Source organism: Equus asinus, chromosome 3 (assembly GCF_041296235.1).
Source record: "Equus asinus isolate D_3611 breed Donkey chromosome 3, EquAss-T2T_v2, whole genome shotgun sequence".
Lineage (NCBI taxonomy): Eukaryota > Metazoa > Chordata > Mammalia > Perissodactyla > Equidae > Equus > Equus asinus.
The window spans coordinates 144,402,637-144,420,984 of record NC_091792.1 but is presented as its reverse complement, the minus strand read 5'-3'; the positions used below and the strand labels follow the sequence as shown (position 1 = coordinate 144,420,984).

Below are 18,348 nucleotides of genomic sequence, written 5' to 3'. Positions count from 1 at the left end.
AAGTAACTTAAAATGAAGCCATTAAACCTCATGACTTCTTTTTACTAAACGGTGAAAGCTATGGCCTGCGGTTTAAGTTTCCAAAGAATCAGATGGGTAATATCACATTTATATCTCAGTTGTTCGATCCTGAATAATTTTCCTCTGTTTCTTCTATTTAGACTAAATAAGTTGCCTTCATTTGTTTCCAAAGATAATTAAAATTTTACCTCCTATGTCAGCCAGTGAAAGCGACATCAACCTCCTTCAAACTAAGTGTTTAGACAAGTAACTAAAGCACGCTGGTGATTTCTGTTTTTTAAAGAACCTCCTTCTTAGCTTCTGAGATCATAAGAATGTTAAATTTCCTGATCATATAAAAGTACATCCTAGCTTTGCAATGATTCTGCAAGTAGTTTCACCTGTATTTTCTCACTTGCGCACACAAACTCCGGAAGTTAACAGGGCAAGTACCATCCCTATTTTAAAAACAAAGAAAGGGCCCATGGTTAATTAGTAACTCACAAACCACAGCTACTTCCAGTCCTCAACAAGATGCTTCCACCTCAGAATACGCCAACGTGACCGACCATTCATTCCACACATTTGCAAATATGGTGAAATGTGCACCTCTGGGCACCACCTCGCTCTTCCTGAGTTAGGAGGTGCACAGAGGCCCCTCATGTCAAAGCTGGGCAGCGTGGGAATAAATACGTATTATATGATGGCACAATCTTTTTCAATGTCCACATTCCAAATGTCATTCCAATTACACCAGTGACTCGAAACATCCCTCTTCCAAGAATGACTTCTAATCATGCGGGCAGCTAACCTGTGATTACAATCAACAATGGAGAGCAGGATTAGCACAGAGCCAGAATGCAGCCAGCTTCTCTCAGCGCGAGGAAAATTTACACAGGAAGCAGGCTGTGGCCCAGAGACACAATCAAGCAGGAGGACAGTTCACTGGAAAATTGTGGTCTGAAGTTCAGATAACAACACTGAAATGTTACCTCGTTATCAAGTGGTCCTCCGACCTGAGTCTCATTTATATACATAGAACTATTTTCTTCCTTTAACAGCTACATCAAGTAAACTACCTAATGTACTAAGGCGGCAGTTCCAAAATTTATCACCAAAATGCAAGATATTAATAGATATTCTACCCAAAAAAACCCAAAAAGCTCCTACGTTAAATGTAATTTACCTTTTAGCATATTCACCAATGTGAGATGTTCTACGTAAAGAAACACATTAGACTTTTAGTCCAATATTCTCCCCACAGTTGTATATTGAATATTTCTGGAATACCAGGGCAGGGCAACATTGTACTAGAAAGTAAATGTGATATAAAAGAAAACTCTTAAATTAGATGGCCAGGGTTCTTGGGTTCTGTTTTCAGCCCTGCCCTAACCTAGCTGTAAAACCTTATAAATAATGTAATTTTCTTTGGGCTTCAGCTTATGACTTGATTTCTTCTACCTCTAAAATTCATTTTTGTGTGATTATATCATAAAAGAAACAATATATAAAGTTCTCAGGCAGCTCGACACCTGATGAAGTCTAAGAATATGTTAAACTGCTTCTAAAAACTTATTCAAAACATTATTTGCTGGTCATTTGCTCTAAAAACTGTGGTTGTCAATGTTTTCTCCTAAAGGATATTGTGTTGACAAGCATATTCACAGTTTTGCTTTGTTTTGTTTTTTGGTGAGGAAGATTTGCTCTGAACTAACATCTGTGGCCAATCTTCCTCTTTTTTTGCTTGAGGAAGATTAGCTGAGCTAACATCTGTGTCAATCTTCCTCTGCTTTTGCATGCGGGTCACTGCCACATCATGGCTTGATGAGTGGTGTAGGTCCGTGCCCAGGACCCGAACCCATGAACTTGGGCTGCCAAAGTGGAACACGCTAGACTTAACCACTACAGCATGGGGCCAGCACAAGCATATCATAGTTTTAGCATGGTTTTTAAAATGTACCCCTTTCATGGTCACTAAGTTTTCAATCACTTGGAATTTCAAAATAGTTCCTAAAACACTCTTTCATTTCTCCAGGACATCACAAAAGCAATTAAGCAATTTAACACAAGATCTGGGTGACTAAAACTCACATTAAGAAGGATGCACACATGGCTTGTGTAGAGAAAAGAAATCCCAGTACTCCCCAGTACTAACCCAAAATGTGGAGGCGGAAAGATGCTTTCTCCCAGGCTGGCTCTGCTCTGTCAGGGGACCTTAATTTCCCAGAACTGACAGTTCACTTCTACTCCACCCAACAAAAGGTCACTATAATAGATGGAGTGGAAGTTTCTCTAGGACCATTTTGGAAACTAAAAAGTGTATTTAGTTCAAATCTAGCAAACATAAACAGACTTTAAAAATACAGATTCATCTCTACCACAGGACCGTTTGTTGGCATGCTATATGCTACAAAGCTGAACTAGAAAAATACCTCTTTTGATTTTTCCTCTTTGGTAAATCTTCCAAATTTTTCTATCATTTCAGCCACAAAAATAACATCCATCTTGTCAGAGAAGTTGGCTGCCTCCACAGTGTAAGCCAGTAACTGTCGGGCTGTGGCCACAGCGTTGGTCAGATTGAGGGGCATCTACACGAAAAAGGAAAAAGGAGGCACTCAGCAAAATATCAACAGAATTTTGACATTTTATCTTTGTATTTAAAAACATAGCAATGGATTCAAAATCTTTATTACTTACTCACCACGACCTTCTTAAAATGCTTTTTCAAACCTGAGAAAACTGAAATTTTCATGGGAACTTCCCTGAGAGAAATTTTCTTTAAGTTGGCATGAAATATAATAATAAATGAAAACACATCATGTAAACAGGCTGCACCATCTCTCCCTCTCTGCTTCTCCAAATTTTACAGGCACTCAATTCCAATTGCTTAGTAAAGAGGCTTTCCTGAGTACTCCAGCTGGGAGGGATCAATATCTCCCTGGAACTCCTACTCCACAGGAGTATGAACCATTTATTTAGCACTTATCTGTATCACCAGGCACTGCCAGTAATGTTTTACATCTGTTTATTTATTGACTTAAACACGACTCAGCACCAATCATTGCAAAAAGGGTATCCCAGATACTAAGGTTCATAAAAAAATGTATAATACAGACACCATCTTCCAGCTGCTGATAATCTGGTGAGGTTTATAAAAGATGCATAGAAGCAAAGACAGGAAAAGGTATCTGAGTAGTACATGTATGACAAAGGATCACCTGTGACAAAGGGACTTTACATACAAGGAACCCAAGAGGGGGCTTCCCAGGTGGACTTGGAGGATGGCTGGGATTTTGTCCAGTGGAAACAGATGATTAAGGCATTCAAACAAAGGCGGAAAACCAGGCAGTGACTGGAAAGGAAGAGTGAAGCCACAGAGGGCCTTGAATACCAGTTGAGAAAACTAGGCTGGATCTCCAAGATAGACCAATCAATGGAAGCATAAACCCAAAATCCTTATGCTTTACTAGGATGTAAAAAAAACTCTTAGGTAATTTGGTTTGAATACCATGTTTTATTAACAACCTCGGCAAATTTGAAGACTGCTGAGTTACCTGATTAAACATATAAAGGACTCTAGTGACATCGTTTGCATACTGACAGCGAGAATAATCATCGTCTGCCCAAAAGCCACCTCTATCACATCGGCGCCAAGCCTTCCGCTCATCCTGCGGGTTTCCAGGATAGATCCCAGCACCGTGGGTGTTCCGAGTACACTGCAGATATGCAGTAATGCCTGCCAGTGTTCGGGGCCATCTAGAGGGACGAAGATAAAATAATACAAGAAAACTTACATTGACAAAAGTCATAAGAGAAGAAAAGTTGAAGATGAAAACGTCATGTATAATTATAGAGAAAAATCAAGGAGAATAAATAAAACTCCTTTAAGAATAAAAACCAAACTAAAAAAAAAGTTAACATGAACTAAATCATTTTAAACTATCAGCCAAGTATATTTTAATACCATAACAGAATAGGATATTTTTCTAAAATACTCTAAATGTTGCTATAAACAGACAGGGAAATTGTGCCTTATGCCGTAAAAGAGAAAAATGCTGCAACAAATGGATTTGCGTTTCTTTTTAATTACTGCTATTATATTGTAGGTTTATGTAACCATTAGGTATATAAGGTCAGAATTGTGTCCAATCTAAACAGAATTTGGCCTTTCGCAGAAGCAGTTAGTACCACTGCAGAGAAGAGTTACCACAGCAGGTCCAAGTGGCTAGCAGGTCCCCTGCTATCCTTAGAAAGGTTTGATTGCAACACTGGCCCTTTGGTGGTCTCTAGGAATTTGGGGCCTGGAGCATCCCCATGAACAGCTAACTGCTAAGGGTGTTCATTGTGCCTACAGTGCTTGGACAAGTAATGCAGTTTATGCTGAACACCTGTTTTCTTCCTGGGAGTCCGAAATTTCAGTACGTGCTAGGCAGAGGATGCCTATATGACCAGCCCCCCAATAAGAACTTTGGGTGCTGAGTCTTCAATGGGCTTCCCTGGGCAGAAACACTGCATGGAGGGTGCTGCGTTTTCATCACTGGAGGAGTAGGCTCTGTGCAACCCTCACAAGAGGGAGAGAGCACAAGGAGGCCTGCACATGGATCGCTTCAGAACCCAACTGTGCCTTTTTCCCTTATGATCCAGCTACATATCTTACTACATCCCTATAAGATATCTTAGATGTGACTACAACTATATCAAGTTCCATGAATCCTTCTAGCAAATTTCTGTGCTTGTGGGTGCTCTTGAAGAACTCCAACACAGTATACAACTTAATTTATCTGGGAGAAGCCCAAATAAATTGTATAGTCACTGTTTAAGTGACTATACAAACCTGTTGGCATGGATCATCACTAAATGGACTGGAAGAAATCTTCCACTTCTCCAAAAATGGGAATGAAAATGAATATATTTAATAAAAGTTACAGCAGACTCATAACACAGGAACTGCTAAATTATAATCAGTCACATCAAAATATAATTCATTATCAAAAACTGTATAACTAGACCAAGCAACACTAAACTAAATCTTATAATGCAGTGGAAGTTTAATTGTATATCTTAAGGAGTGTCAAAAGATAAATAATTCATTAGTCAGTTAAATAATTCAATTTTTCTTCTACTTTTAAAAGTGTAAAATACTCAAAAGCTATGAGTAAAAAAAGAAAATCCACCATAAGCAGAAGACATATTATAATTACTTAGTAAAAGATGTTGGATATAACAAAATTAAATGTTATCTAGTTCACCTTGAAGTATACAATATAAGTATTATAGATTAACAGTTAATCCACATAAAAGACTTATTCACTGGCAATAATAAATGCTGATTTCTGTATACTTGTGTCAAGGAGAATTTTTTTCAAAGGACAAAAGACAATTAAAAAAAAGCAATGAAGAACTAGCTGAGCTAAGATGCTGTTATTTCTTTTTCACCTCAAATTTGAAAGATTAACCAAAGGATTTACTTATCCTTTAAAAATCGGGCTTACAGCCACAAGGCAGCAATAGGACCCATCACAGACCGTGCAAACTGGGTATTCAACAATCTTTACTCTGGTTTAAACAGCAATCTATCTCCCTTTGTTTATATCAACTATAAACTCACTATTAAAATCCTGAATGTAAAAAATATTAATAATACATTTAAAGATGTTTTAAAGCAACTTTGAAAGTAAAGAGAGTTTAAGGTAAAAGTTTTACCTCTCACAAATTCTTAACTTTCTAGTAAAAAAGTCATAATATTGAACTCATTTTGCTTATGTTAACACAGAGTCCAACGCCAATGGCCTCCCAAGTTTGAGGCCACCCAAGAACTTTCATTTTCCGAAGTCTTTCTTGCTTAGTTGTCAGAATCAACCAAATAGGGGAGGAAAATGGGACATCTTTTCTCCTAATTATGACTGCCACCAGCTAAAAGTGATTTAGCGATACTAACCCTCCAAAGTCCACCCATAAAAGAGCCCTTGAAAAACCAGGAAATAGCATTGCACGGTCTGAATTTTGCACTATTTTAGGGGAACATTTCGGAAATTCGACTAAAGTAGTAGTTCTTAACTATTACAACAAAACCACCTGTTAAAAATGAACACTTCCAGCTCTTCCTTCCGAGACTCTTAAATCAACAGATCTGAGATAAAATTCAGGCACCTACTTTTTTAAAGCTCCATAAATATTTCTGAAATCACTGTTCTAAAGGACAGTCTTCAGATAGATATATAAGGATATATATGTGCATACACATACATTTTCCAAATTTTCTTACTGAGGATAGGAGACCAATTATGTGCCTTTGAGAATAAAAAGAGATTTGCAGCAAAGGAGACTTTTGCAGCCTTTTCCATGTCACTGACCTGAAGTCACCTTTATTGTTGACCACCCTCTCAGGAGGACAGTACTGAGCAGAGCTTTCCAACACCACAATGTCGACAGTTCTCGTGTTATTGCCACGTTTGGTCTGGACATGACAGCCCCAATTTCCAGTTGATCCAGCCTGAATATTAGAAATGGTTAGGGCACTGCATGAAGAAAGATTTTAAAAAGAGAGAAAATATGGTTAGGCAAAAAGGGAAACCAACAAGGGCTTCTGTCATTCATTTAGCAAATACGTCTGAATGCACATTGGGCATCAAGCGCCTGCTAGATAAAAAACAGATTTAAAAAATGATTTCTCCATGGGCCGGCCCGGCGGTGTAGCAGTTGGGTTCGTGCACTCTGCTTCAGAGGCTCGGGGTTCACCAGTTCGGATCCTGGGCACGGACATACACACCGCTCATCAAGCCATGCTGTCATAGGTGTCTCACATACAAAATAGAGGAAGATGGGCAGGGATGTTAGCTCACATCCAGTCTTCCTCAGCAAAAAGAGGAGGATTGGGGGCAGATGTTAGCTCAGGGCCAATCTTCCTCAAAAAAAGGAAAAGAAAAGAAAAAAATTGATTCCTCCATTTAAGTTCTTTAGCAGCAGGTCAAGACAAGCAGGTAACGGGACACTTAGAATACTCTGGGAAGAGTCATATCAGAAGTATGAATAAAGTGCAATGGTACACGATGCCTGAGACCTTGCCTTCCAGAAGCAGAGAGGAGGACACAGCAGGAAGGGGACAGCCACTGTAAAGGCAGAAACATCATGGCACATTCTTCAGCAAAACTAATGGAGAAGTTTCCGAGTTACATCTCCCTTCTCATAGGTTCTGAGGAAAATTCTCAAGCATGAAGCAAGGAGACCAATATTAGGGAGTAATTCAGAAAATATTTAAAGTACAATATCTTGTGAAGAAGGGTTATACAAGAAGCAACCCGTTAAGTCCCTAAAAAGATTTAGCACATTACCAATTAATGCTTTAACAAAAGGAGTTTTCCACGGAATAGTATCCGTCACATTTTATAAAACAGCTATATTTCTAAATAGCTATCAGTAAATTCAATTTTCAAGATGAAATCATAATTCTCTAATATAAAACCTATTTTAAAGAGCAAACATCAGAACCTTCAATTAACCTTTATTCCCCACCGCATGACCCATTATGCTTTGCTTTTATGTAGATATAAATAGGAAATAATGAGACATAAAGCATGTATCATTTTAATTAACTTACAAAATTATAACCTAAAGTTAATATACATTTTTCCAGTCTCCTAAATCATGAATGGCAACACAACAACAAATGTCCTAATAAAAACTTTGAGGCACTGTTATTATTTTGAATCAAAGAAAATGTTTATCATCTTTACCAGTAAATAAACCAATAGGCTAAAGTAAATATATTGAAAATAAAAAGAGTTTTGACATTAAATTTAAATAAGAAAGTGTCAAACATTCTAGTTACATAACTCTACTGAACTAAGAAGTGTATGAAAAATTTTGGCAATGAAAATCATTCTCTAATACAAAGATTTCCAAACTTTCTTGTTTCTCAGCATCTTCACTGACGACATAACTTTTTCACGGTGCCCCTGGCTCAAAAGAAACACCTACAGTGGTTCCAATTACTAAATTAAATCCCCAAACCGTGTAGCTATGTCCTAGTAACTTAGTAGTCATTTGAAAAAATAACACATATTACTTTGTAATAAAGGTTTTACTTCATTCTTAAACAACCACAAGTACTTCCTAATGGTTTCAACAATGATTTTCACACAGTACTTGCTTTGTACTGTAGTAATCGCCAAAAACCCATTATCCTAAAGTATGGCACCAGCGAAAAGGAATGCAGCACTATCTAACGTGGACACCCTAACTGCCTGGAGCCAGCAGCTGTGCGGTGTCTGACACTGTCCAGCATCACTATGCTTCCTCAAAAGCTGCAAATACCCCCACAGCCCCTCTGGAAACTCACTGCAGTGCCTCAGGACACTCCAGGCACTATGATCCTAATATATTTTGTGAATGTTTTTTTAGATAACTTTTTGCAATAACTTCAATGTCTAAAGCCAATTATCAGGACAAAATTTTCAGGAATCCTCAGTGAAGCCTATTTGGAGATTTAAGGAGAAAGAGGCAGCTTCAATTTCATCTTCTAGAGAAACTACACACTCTGATTCTTAGTAATGAAGGAAAATGACATGAGGAGACCAATAAAGAATCAAGAGGTATCTCAGATTCTCCAATTCAATAACCACATATTTCCTTCTTCTTCAGCTTTTTTATTATTCTTGGGCTAACTCTGGGGAAAGGACTTCTCAGTCTTCTTATGAAAGATTTTCACTTTATTCGTGTCCCTCTACCAACAAAAATGTTAGGCAAAGTTGCTATTCTTAGAATTAACTTTTTTGTACTGCAATAAGGAATTCAGATTTAAGCATGACTTGCATAAATAAATTTATAAAGTAAATCTAGTTACTTTATAGTCATAGAACTTAAGAGTTCTCAATTAATCAAAGCTCTTTTATTCAGGAAAGGATTCTATTATATTTTTAAAGCTTTACTGTTGTATTATATGTTAACTATGGTCTATTCATACAATATACTGCTTAAAGGGCACAATCTGATAAGTTTTGACATATGTAGACCCTTGTGAAATTACCACCACAGTAACAATCATATAACAATTAGAGGCTTCTCACTGGGACTTATTATTCCTAACGATCTGATCCCAGTAAAGGAACTCCGCTTCTGGTAACAGCACAGTGGCTCCTCCCCAGTCACCCTCCCTACAGTTCACAATTATAAACGCTGGACAGACTACAGAATGACAACTAACTCAACACATGGAGAGTGACTGCAAAGCAGGCAGAAATCAGAAAGGAGCTAACACCAGGAAGAAGGAGTTGGCACTGGGGAGGAACCAGGAGTATATTTTTTTTTAATGACTTTTGCCCAAGGACAGGCCGCATTCACATAGAAACTCACAATCTTACTCGTTAAAAACCAGAAACTCTGACTTATTGAAATCAGAAAGGAGCCTGGCTGGAAGACCTAACTTCTGCGTGTGAAATCTACCCAGATCTCCGACCGACTCCTGACCCACACGCAGGTACGGCAGACACCAGGCGGCCATTGGCTGCCCCCTACCACAGAAAACACAGAGCTAGGAGGTTGAGCTGAGCCAAGTTAGCTGCTTGAAGAAACAAAAACCAGCTCTCTTCATGCAAATACAACAGAATTCAGAGTCAGGAGTCAGCAGTTTTTCTTCAAAGGCCAGACATTAAATATTTTAGGCTTTGCTGGCCAAGAAGCAACATCAAGAACACTACGTAGGTACTTATATAACCATTTGAAATGTAACCATTTAAAAATGTAAGAACTTTCTTAGCTCACAGGCCCAGAAGGCTAGATTTGGCCCATAGGCTATACTTTGTCAACCTCTCCTGGACAGCAAATCATCCACGAGATCCAGGATAGAACCCAACATTACTAGACATATAAATAATATTTTTAAAAAGTAAGAAGATATAAACCATATTCAAAAGAAAAGTAGGGGAGCCAGCCCCACAACTGAGTGGTTAAGTTAGCACGCTCTGCTTTGGCGGCCCAGGGTTTCACTGGTTCAGACCCTGGGTGCAGACATGGCACTGTTCGGCAGGCCATGCTGAGGTGGCATCCCACATGCCACAACTAGAAGGACCCACAACTAAAATAAACAACTATGTACTGGGGGATTTGGGGAGAAAAGCAGGGGGGGAAAAAAAAGATTGGCAACAGTTGTTAGCTTAGGTGCCAATCTTTAAAAAAAGGGAAATAGTGAGTGGTGATGATCCCAAGATGACCCTGCAGTTGGAATTAGTAGGCAAGGATATAAAAGCATCTACTGTAAATATGTTAGATGACATAAATGAAAATATGCTTCTAATAAACGAAAATAAAATCTCAAGAGAGAAACAGAAATTATAAACTAGGATATTCTACCCTAAAAGTTCCCAGACATGAGTCTCCACTCAGAGAATCTTTAGTTTCTCAGTAATTTTTTCATGGTGCTTCTGTGAGTTTGTTGTAATAATACCCTAGGGCACTTCGTCACAGAGTGTGGAACTGCAGATCTACTCTTAAACATGCACACTGAGTTCTATAATTGGTAGGAAAGAAATAGATTGGTATGCATCTATTTTATAGGAAAAGACATAGAGGAAGAGAAAGAAAGAGAAAATGCAATGCCACAGATTAAGATTTTACCAAAATAAAATATATGCTAAGTGATAATGACATATATATTTTCACTGTTTTTTACACTTTTTAAAGTTCATTCAAATTAACTATTTTGGTGCTCACATCGATCATGGGGCTCAGAGGACAAATGTTATATTCTTTTATACTAGTGGGGTGGAGAGAGGAAGTATCTTAAGATGTAGCATTAATCATAAGACAAACAGTAAAAACTAGGTGATTCCTAAAAGTGAAAATCTGAGCTTAGCAGCAGGAAGAGGTTAGCAATTTAGTTTGGTACTAAAAGTTTACATTTTCGTCCTAAAACTTTAAACAAAGTCTCCAACTTTTAAACAGTGTTTCTTTCCCTTTTATCCTATGCTTTTTTCTTCCAAACTGGATGGAAAAGATGACTATTTAATTTTAGAAGATGAGTAAACATCAGGAAAAGGAAATGTCAGATGTTTGCATTTTTAAATGCAAGAAGATAAAACACTAATTTAAATTCCAACTAAACATTACAACTCTGAAACAATAAATACAATCCAGAGACAATGCCTCATCTCAAAAGTTTACCTTGCAATCAATGAGCAGTTGTGAATCATGCTCTTTTCAACAAAGATACCTTGTGACTCATCAGTTTCAACTATTCGTCCATCCTGATACCATAACACTTGCATGTCCTGATCAATATATGAAGCCATGCACTGGAAGGGAAGGCTGTCTCCTTCAAACACAACTTGCCGATGAGATGGAGTCATGTAGAAAGATGGTAATTCAAGGGGAGGATCTAGAGACGGTAAAACAAAGACCCAGAAAAACAAATGCAATACGATATTCACACTCCAGAATTAAGAGTTATAGAAATTTTAATTAAAATTTTCAAAATGGAAAACCAATTTATTCCTCAGTGAGCAGCATTCTAACGCGAGCACCAACAAGGCTGGGACTGAGTTAAGCGAGTCCGAGATGAAAACAAAATTAAGTAAAATTAAAATGAAAACCATTTCCCATCAGTTCTGACATTTAGAGTTGTTCCTTCTGTGGTGGCATCATTAAACTAGCAGATGATCACAGAAGCAATATTAAAAGAACAAGCTATAAAATGATACTTAAACCTGGGGATAAGTACATGCTTACATATACACACACAATTTTAAAATACATTTTGGAGATTGTATTACCATTGACTAAACCACTGGTTTCTAGTTATTAAAGCAATCCATACTCACTGCAGAAAATTTAGAACATTTTAAAAAAAGAGAAAGAAAGAAAAAAATCTTTTAAGATCCCTTACATTATAATCACTTTTAAAAAGCTGATAATATTTCCTTCCAGTCAGAAAAATAAAAGGGAGACATTTTAAATACATACACAAAAAAATATACACAAATACCATGGGCTCATTAAAAGCCTTTAAAATATTTAGTCCATCTGTCTAACACAACAATTCTATCTTTAGTAGTAGTATATCCTAAAGAATAAGAGCGAATTTACAAAGACACATACAAGGAAATTAGTCCTTGTATTATTTATGAAGTGAGAAATTATTAACCTAATATACAGTAATAAGAAAGTTGTTAAATTTTGGTTCATCTATATAACAGATTGGTATGCATCTATTTTATATGATGAGGAAATAAGTTTATATTATCTCAAGTTTAAAAGATTACAAAATATCATTAGAGTATTATGACATTTTGATCAAAACATAAGAAAAAGGTGCAGATGATACACCAAGGTGTCTTTCATATGAGCTACCTTTGAGGGATAAGAATGTAGCATGGGCTTTGTCTTTTTGCTTCTATTTTAGTTGTCTTTTTTTCCAGCTTTACTGGGGTATAACTGACAAAAACAATTGTAAGATATTTAAAGTGTACACCGTGGTGATTTGATATAAGTATACACTATTTCTTTTCGTAAATCTTAACTTTCATCCAATGAGCATATTTTACTTGTGAAACAACAATAAAAATGATAAGAAAGAGAAAAGGAAAAAAAATGATAGTATTGTTTATTTCCAAGCACAAAGACTAAACTGGAATCTCCCTGTATCATTTTAAGGATGATACAGCTTTTTTTTTAAGGATGCATAAGCTTTTGGCTTATGCACTTTTTTTACGTGTTTTCATTTAACTCACGGTAAACGTGTTATTTCCTCAAGTCTTCAAAATCATGATTTTTCAAAAACTGCAAACTACACCACTGAATGGGTGTATCACAGTGATTAAACCAATCCTCTATTTTTGAGCATTTACGATATGCTTATACATAAAGTCTGGAGATTTATATACATAGTGATGATTTCCTAATAACTGACCCCTACATGGAAAATTACCACATCAAATTGTCAGTCTTTTAAGAATATTGATACATGTCGCCAAACTATACTTCAAAAAGGCTGTATCAATTCATACTCCGACCAACAAACGATATGATTGCATCCTGAGATGTTACTACTATCAACAAATTCCTCATTTACCAACCGATAGAAAAATCTAAAGATCTATGCTATTCGTTGAAATTAGTTTTCAGAAAGAAAGTCATTCAGAACCTAAGAACCTGAAAGACCAATTGAATAAATCATGTTTTTTAATCCAGCTAGCTTAATTGTTGGCATAAACTAAAAATTATCAAATCCATGAAGATTAATGGTTGTACTAGTTCCACCCAAATATAAAGAGAATTTTACAGTTTGTCAAGGAAACCATGGTAGCAAGTCAAACCACGGCAAATACTTTCTGAGGTTTTTTCTCCCTTACCGCATGTCAGCAACTCCTGCTTCACCCCTGTGACTGGCTGGGCCTGCAAAGACTTAGGATAAACACAGCGCGTGTCCCGCACAGTGATGTTCCTCTCCTTGACCCAGCGATGCATCCACAATATGTTACAATCACACAAAAGATACTCAGTCTGAAATTCCCTGTAGCATACAAAATACAAAGGAGAGATTTGGGTCAAGAAAATTAAATAGCACTTTCGGTTTATACTGGCTTACACTTTGGGTGGCAAGCATGCTGCTGCTGACCCTTAAGCATGTTTGTGGCATAGACCATCGACCAGTTACGGTCGCTTTCCAATGATACAACCTGCAGAGTGTCTGACTCCAGCACTGCTCTTCGCTGATCCTGGGACTGACTCAGTTTTCGATCAAGGTTGGTATGCAAACAAAATCTATTCATCATCCCTCATCTATGCAAAAATTCCTTAATTCCAGGGTTCTGGAAAACATAATTCTCGTCCTCTTTATCTATCAATCTTCTGCCCATTCATCATAAAGCATGTGGCGCTAACACTGGATCTCGAAGCCTTCCTCAGTGTTTCCAGCATCAGTGCCGTGTTCTTGGCTGAAATGCCTACAAACTCTCCAGTTAATTCTGGCAACACAAAGCAATATAGGACTGTTCTGTCTCTCTGACTGGAAAGTAAGTTGCTTGACAATGACGACTATTTCTGACACTTTCTGCTATGCACCCAATGATACTACAGATACTTACAAACTTAAAGGACATACACTCGACTCAAAATCTATCTCCCACATGCTACGAAAGAAACTAGGGAATTATCTTCACAGGACGCAAGAAATTTTATAATTTGGCACTTGGATGTAAGAAACAAAGAGGATATACAAAGCTTAGATATAAGCACAACAATTTCTTGAATACTTGTTTTACAAAGCAATAATTATCCAAGGGCCACACCTTACACTAAGTCCAGCTAATAAAATAAATGCAGACACTGCCCCTGTCAACCTGGAGGACATGACGTAATAGGGGGAACAAAATCTAAATACAACTAAAATAGAATGTAACATGTTCTGTACAAATAAATCAACAAAGTGTAAAGGGCGAATATATTCATTTGTGCTTCTAATACAGACTGTGCATTGGTTTCATCTCATTAGCTTTAGCCAAAAAAAAAGGGGGGGGGATGAGACACAACAAAAGGAAACTAAATTTAAAAAGCAGTATCAGAAGGATGATCGGACTGACTTCTAATTCCTAAGCACAACTTTCTGGTCTGTTTCTAGCTCTACCAGGTGAAAATACTGGCAATTCTTCCCAATTTTTGGATGAAAATACTTCCCACATTCCTGCTACCCAGCGTCTCAAAAGGCAGATTATGCTTTGCAGTCTATTTCCAAAACTTCACAGAAATGGCTAACTAGAGCCACTAAATATGCCGAAGAGAGATGCTTTCACCAAAAAGCAGCCTTGTGGACAAGAATGGTAGTGGCATCAAAAAGAGACCAGAGAGAGGTTGATCCAATCCGACTCTAGAAGTACAGACATATGTCCACCAAGATGGTGAGGAGTCAGACGAATGGCTAACCTATTAGCTACGTTCCAATGAAAATGGCTAAGTGAGACTTAAATGATAGGCTTAGAAAAGGAAAGGAGAGGAGAAGGGTAGAGAAGAGGAAGGGAGAGAAGGATAAAAAGAGAAGAGGGGAAGGAAGGGGAGGAAAGAAGTCAGCATACATTGAACAGAGGCACCTGGGAGAGAAGACGTTTTTCACTGGCAAAACAGAGACTCAATCTCATAAATTCTACACAATAAAAATTTGAAAAACATTATATTTAACTGTAATTCCAATAGAAATTAGTGTAATTTATAGTTTGCAGTAGATTAAGGTTTATCTGGATATATAATTACTTTCAGAAGTAACTCCTGCACAATGTTGCAATTAACCAAAACTGTGCTGGGGGGAGGGAATCAGCCAATTCTAAAGCTACAGAGAACCGTGTAATATGGTCTTGCATTGACTTGATAAATATGATCTTGCGCTGACTTGATAAAGCAGGCATTTACATAAAGATCCCTGGAAATGTCAGCAATAAGTTTCTCTTTAGAATACTGTGTCTCGGGCCAGCCCTGTGGCCGAGCGGTTAAGTTTGCGTGCTCAGCTTCGGCAGCCCAGGGTTTCGCCGATTCAGATCCTGGGTACAGACATGACACTGCTCATTAGACCACGTTGAGGCGGTGTCCCACATCCCACAACTAGAAGGACCCACAAGTAAAATATACAACTATGTACTGGGAGGATTTGGGGAGAAAAAGCAGAAAAAAGGAAAAAAGAAGATTGGCAACAGTTGTTAGCTCAGGTGCCAATCTTTAAAAAAAAAAAAAGAATACTGTGTCTCTCTAATGTATATTTAGCATAAATAAATTGGTAATTCTTTCTCTTTAACTGTGAATTCAGTTTGGGGAAGGGGTTCCAGGATAAAATTAAATCCCTAAAGTATAAAATACTCTTAACTATAAATTCTTCATAGAGAGGGATATTTTATACTTTGGGGATTTAATTAGTCAAATAACAAAATATTTTCAAATTTGACAACCAGTCAAAGAGAAAAAATTACCAATTCATTTATGTTAAATATACATTAGAGAGAGACAGTATTCTAAGGAGAAAATGGTTGTCCCGCTCTGAAATGCATTCCTAATGTTTACAGCATGCTTTTCAACACGAATACAAGCTCTCAAGTGAGATACTAATTTTTGCAAAATCACAAGATTCTCCAATTAAAGTCAAGTCATACAGTAACTGATTTTAATTTTCAAAAACTAAGATACATTTATCAAAACATAAAAAAAAATTCTTACTTACAGAGACCGTAATGAGCCAAGATAATCAAAAGTTCCTTGAGATAATGAAGAAAACAAATTCCCCGAAAGGTTTCTGGAAAAAAGAAATAATTTCACTTAAAAAAACCAATAACAGGGGCTGGCCCCGTGGCCGAGTGGTTAAGTTCACGTGCTCCGCTGCAGGCGGCCCAGTGTTTCGTTAGTTCGAATCCTGGGCGCGGACATGGCACTGCTCATCAAACCACGCTGAGGCAGCGTCCCACATGCCACAACTAGAAGAACCCACAACGAAGAATACACAACTATGTACCGGGGGGCTTTGGGGAGAAAAAGGAAAAAATAAAATCTTAAAAAAAAACCAATAACAATTACATATCATTTTATACTATTTCATATTTCCTAAGGTCTTACAATCATTAAATGATGTTATGACAAATTTATGGGGGCTGGCCCTGTGGCTGAGTGGTTAAGTTCACACGCTGTGCTTCAGGGGCCCAGGGCTTCACAGGTTCAGATCCTAGGCACGGACATGGCAATGCACATCAGGCCATGCTGAGGCGGCATCCCACATAGCAGAACCAGAAGGACCTACAACTATAATATTCAACTATGTACTGGGGGGCTTTGGGGAGAAGGAGGAAAAAAAAAAGTGAAGAAGATTGGCAACAGTTGTGCCAATCTTTAAAAAAAAAAAGAATTTATGAAGGTTGTTTTAAATCTTACAAACAAGGAGCGACTAGTAAATATTCTAAGGTTGAAGAAGAAATTTGTTCTTAACCCTATGCAAAGCAGTAAACAAAATTATTTAAAAATTATTACTGCTAGATAAGGCGTTTTCCAACAAATAGCAGGTGAATCTCAGTTACCTCATTATAGTCATGCTCTTATTACACTAGAACTACTCTTCATGTGTTCACTTAGTACCATTTAAGAAAGCAAAAATTAAAAATCAAAGAAAGGAAAAGGATGACCTGAATGATAAGCAGCAGCAGCCCAGAGTAACTAAGTGAAACATGTGAGCAGAGTGGAATGAGCCCAGGGTTTAAAATGAAAGACTCGGGATAAAAGTCAATGTTGGCCATGGGGAAAGTGACTTACCCTCTCATTTCCCCTTAATCAGATGGCTTCAATAAATACCTAAACCCTTGAAGAGTTTGTATGAATTAAACCCAGAACACCCTATACTACAATTTCAGGAGTTATTCCCATAATGATGTGAGTGACGTATTTCTTTCTCACTTGTCTACGAGCAACAGGAGGGGAGGGACCTGTGTGTCTTATTTACCAAGGTACCTTTGGCGGCTAGTAATATGCTGGAGTATATAGTTGGTGCTCAGTAATGGTGGCTGACTGTCCAAGATGTGGACCCCAACTTCAGCAGGCTTCTAATACTAAAATGGGACTGACAGCTCCGGGAAATTGATCCAACCACCACAAGATCTGTTCTGTGTGTGTCGTAATATCAAGAATAGACACAATTTAGGGCCAGCCCTGGTGCCCTAGTGGTTAAGTCAGGCACACTCTGCTTCAACAGCCCAGGTTTGGTTCTCAGGCACAGACCTACACCCACTTGTCAGTGGCCATGCTGTGGTGGCAGCTCACATACAAAAAGAGGAAGATGGGCAACAGATGTTAGTTCACGGTCAATCTTTCTTAACCAAAAAAAACCCAACTGATACAATTTAGACCTAGAGCTCTCAAGGTAGAATTCCTGAGACCTTTGAAGTGGGCCTGTCTCTCCTCCATAGTCTGGGCTGAATCCTTCAAGTGTGGGAGAAAGTGACAAAGGGGTAGAATTGTCTACCTCAATGGGGTAGCATGCATCTACCCCAGTGTCAGCGGGTCAGCTGCTCCAGGGACACCTGCAGCAACGTATTCCTGGATGGGAAGACTGAATATTACACAGACACCAATTCTTCATGAGTTAATATATAACGAACTTCAGTAAGAACATCATTGGATTATTTTTTAAATATGTCTTAGGATTTTTTTTATATAAAAAAGCTAGATAAAATGACTCTAATCCTCATGGGAGAATTGCCTAGGAACTTAAAAAAAAAAAGGATATTTGCAAATTAAAAGAACAATGAAAGAGATGCCCCTTTTTTTGGCCTCTCCAGAGCAGGTACCAAATGTGGATTTTGAAAGGGTACTGCTCATGGGAGTGTCAATCACCTT

At 37.7% G+C, this 18,348-nt stretch overlaps 1 protein-coding gene across 1 annotated transcript in view; it reads right to left on the bottom strand.

The window, feature by feature from the left end:
• Positions 1–18,348, bottom strand: part of ADGRA3 (adhesion G protein-coupled receptor A3) — a 127,161-nt gene that overhangs the window by 49,221 nt on the left and 59,592 nt on the right. The window contains exons 5-10 of the mRNA XM_014838837.3: positions 16,193–16,264; positions 13,344–13,504; positions 11,158–11,371; positions 6,354–6,518; positions 3,555–3,756; positions 2,433–2,588 (exon numbers count right to left, since the gene is read on the bottom strand). Coding sequence (XP_014694323.2) covers positions 2,433–2,588; positions 3,555–3,756; positions 6,354–6,518; positions 11,158–11,371; positions 13,344–13,504; positions 16,193–16,264 — 970 coding nt within the window. The remainder of the gene's footprint in view (positions 1–2,432; positions 2,589–3,554; positions 3,757–6,353; positions 6,519–11,157; positions 11,372–13,343; positions 13,505–16,192; positions 16,265–18,348) is intronic.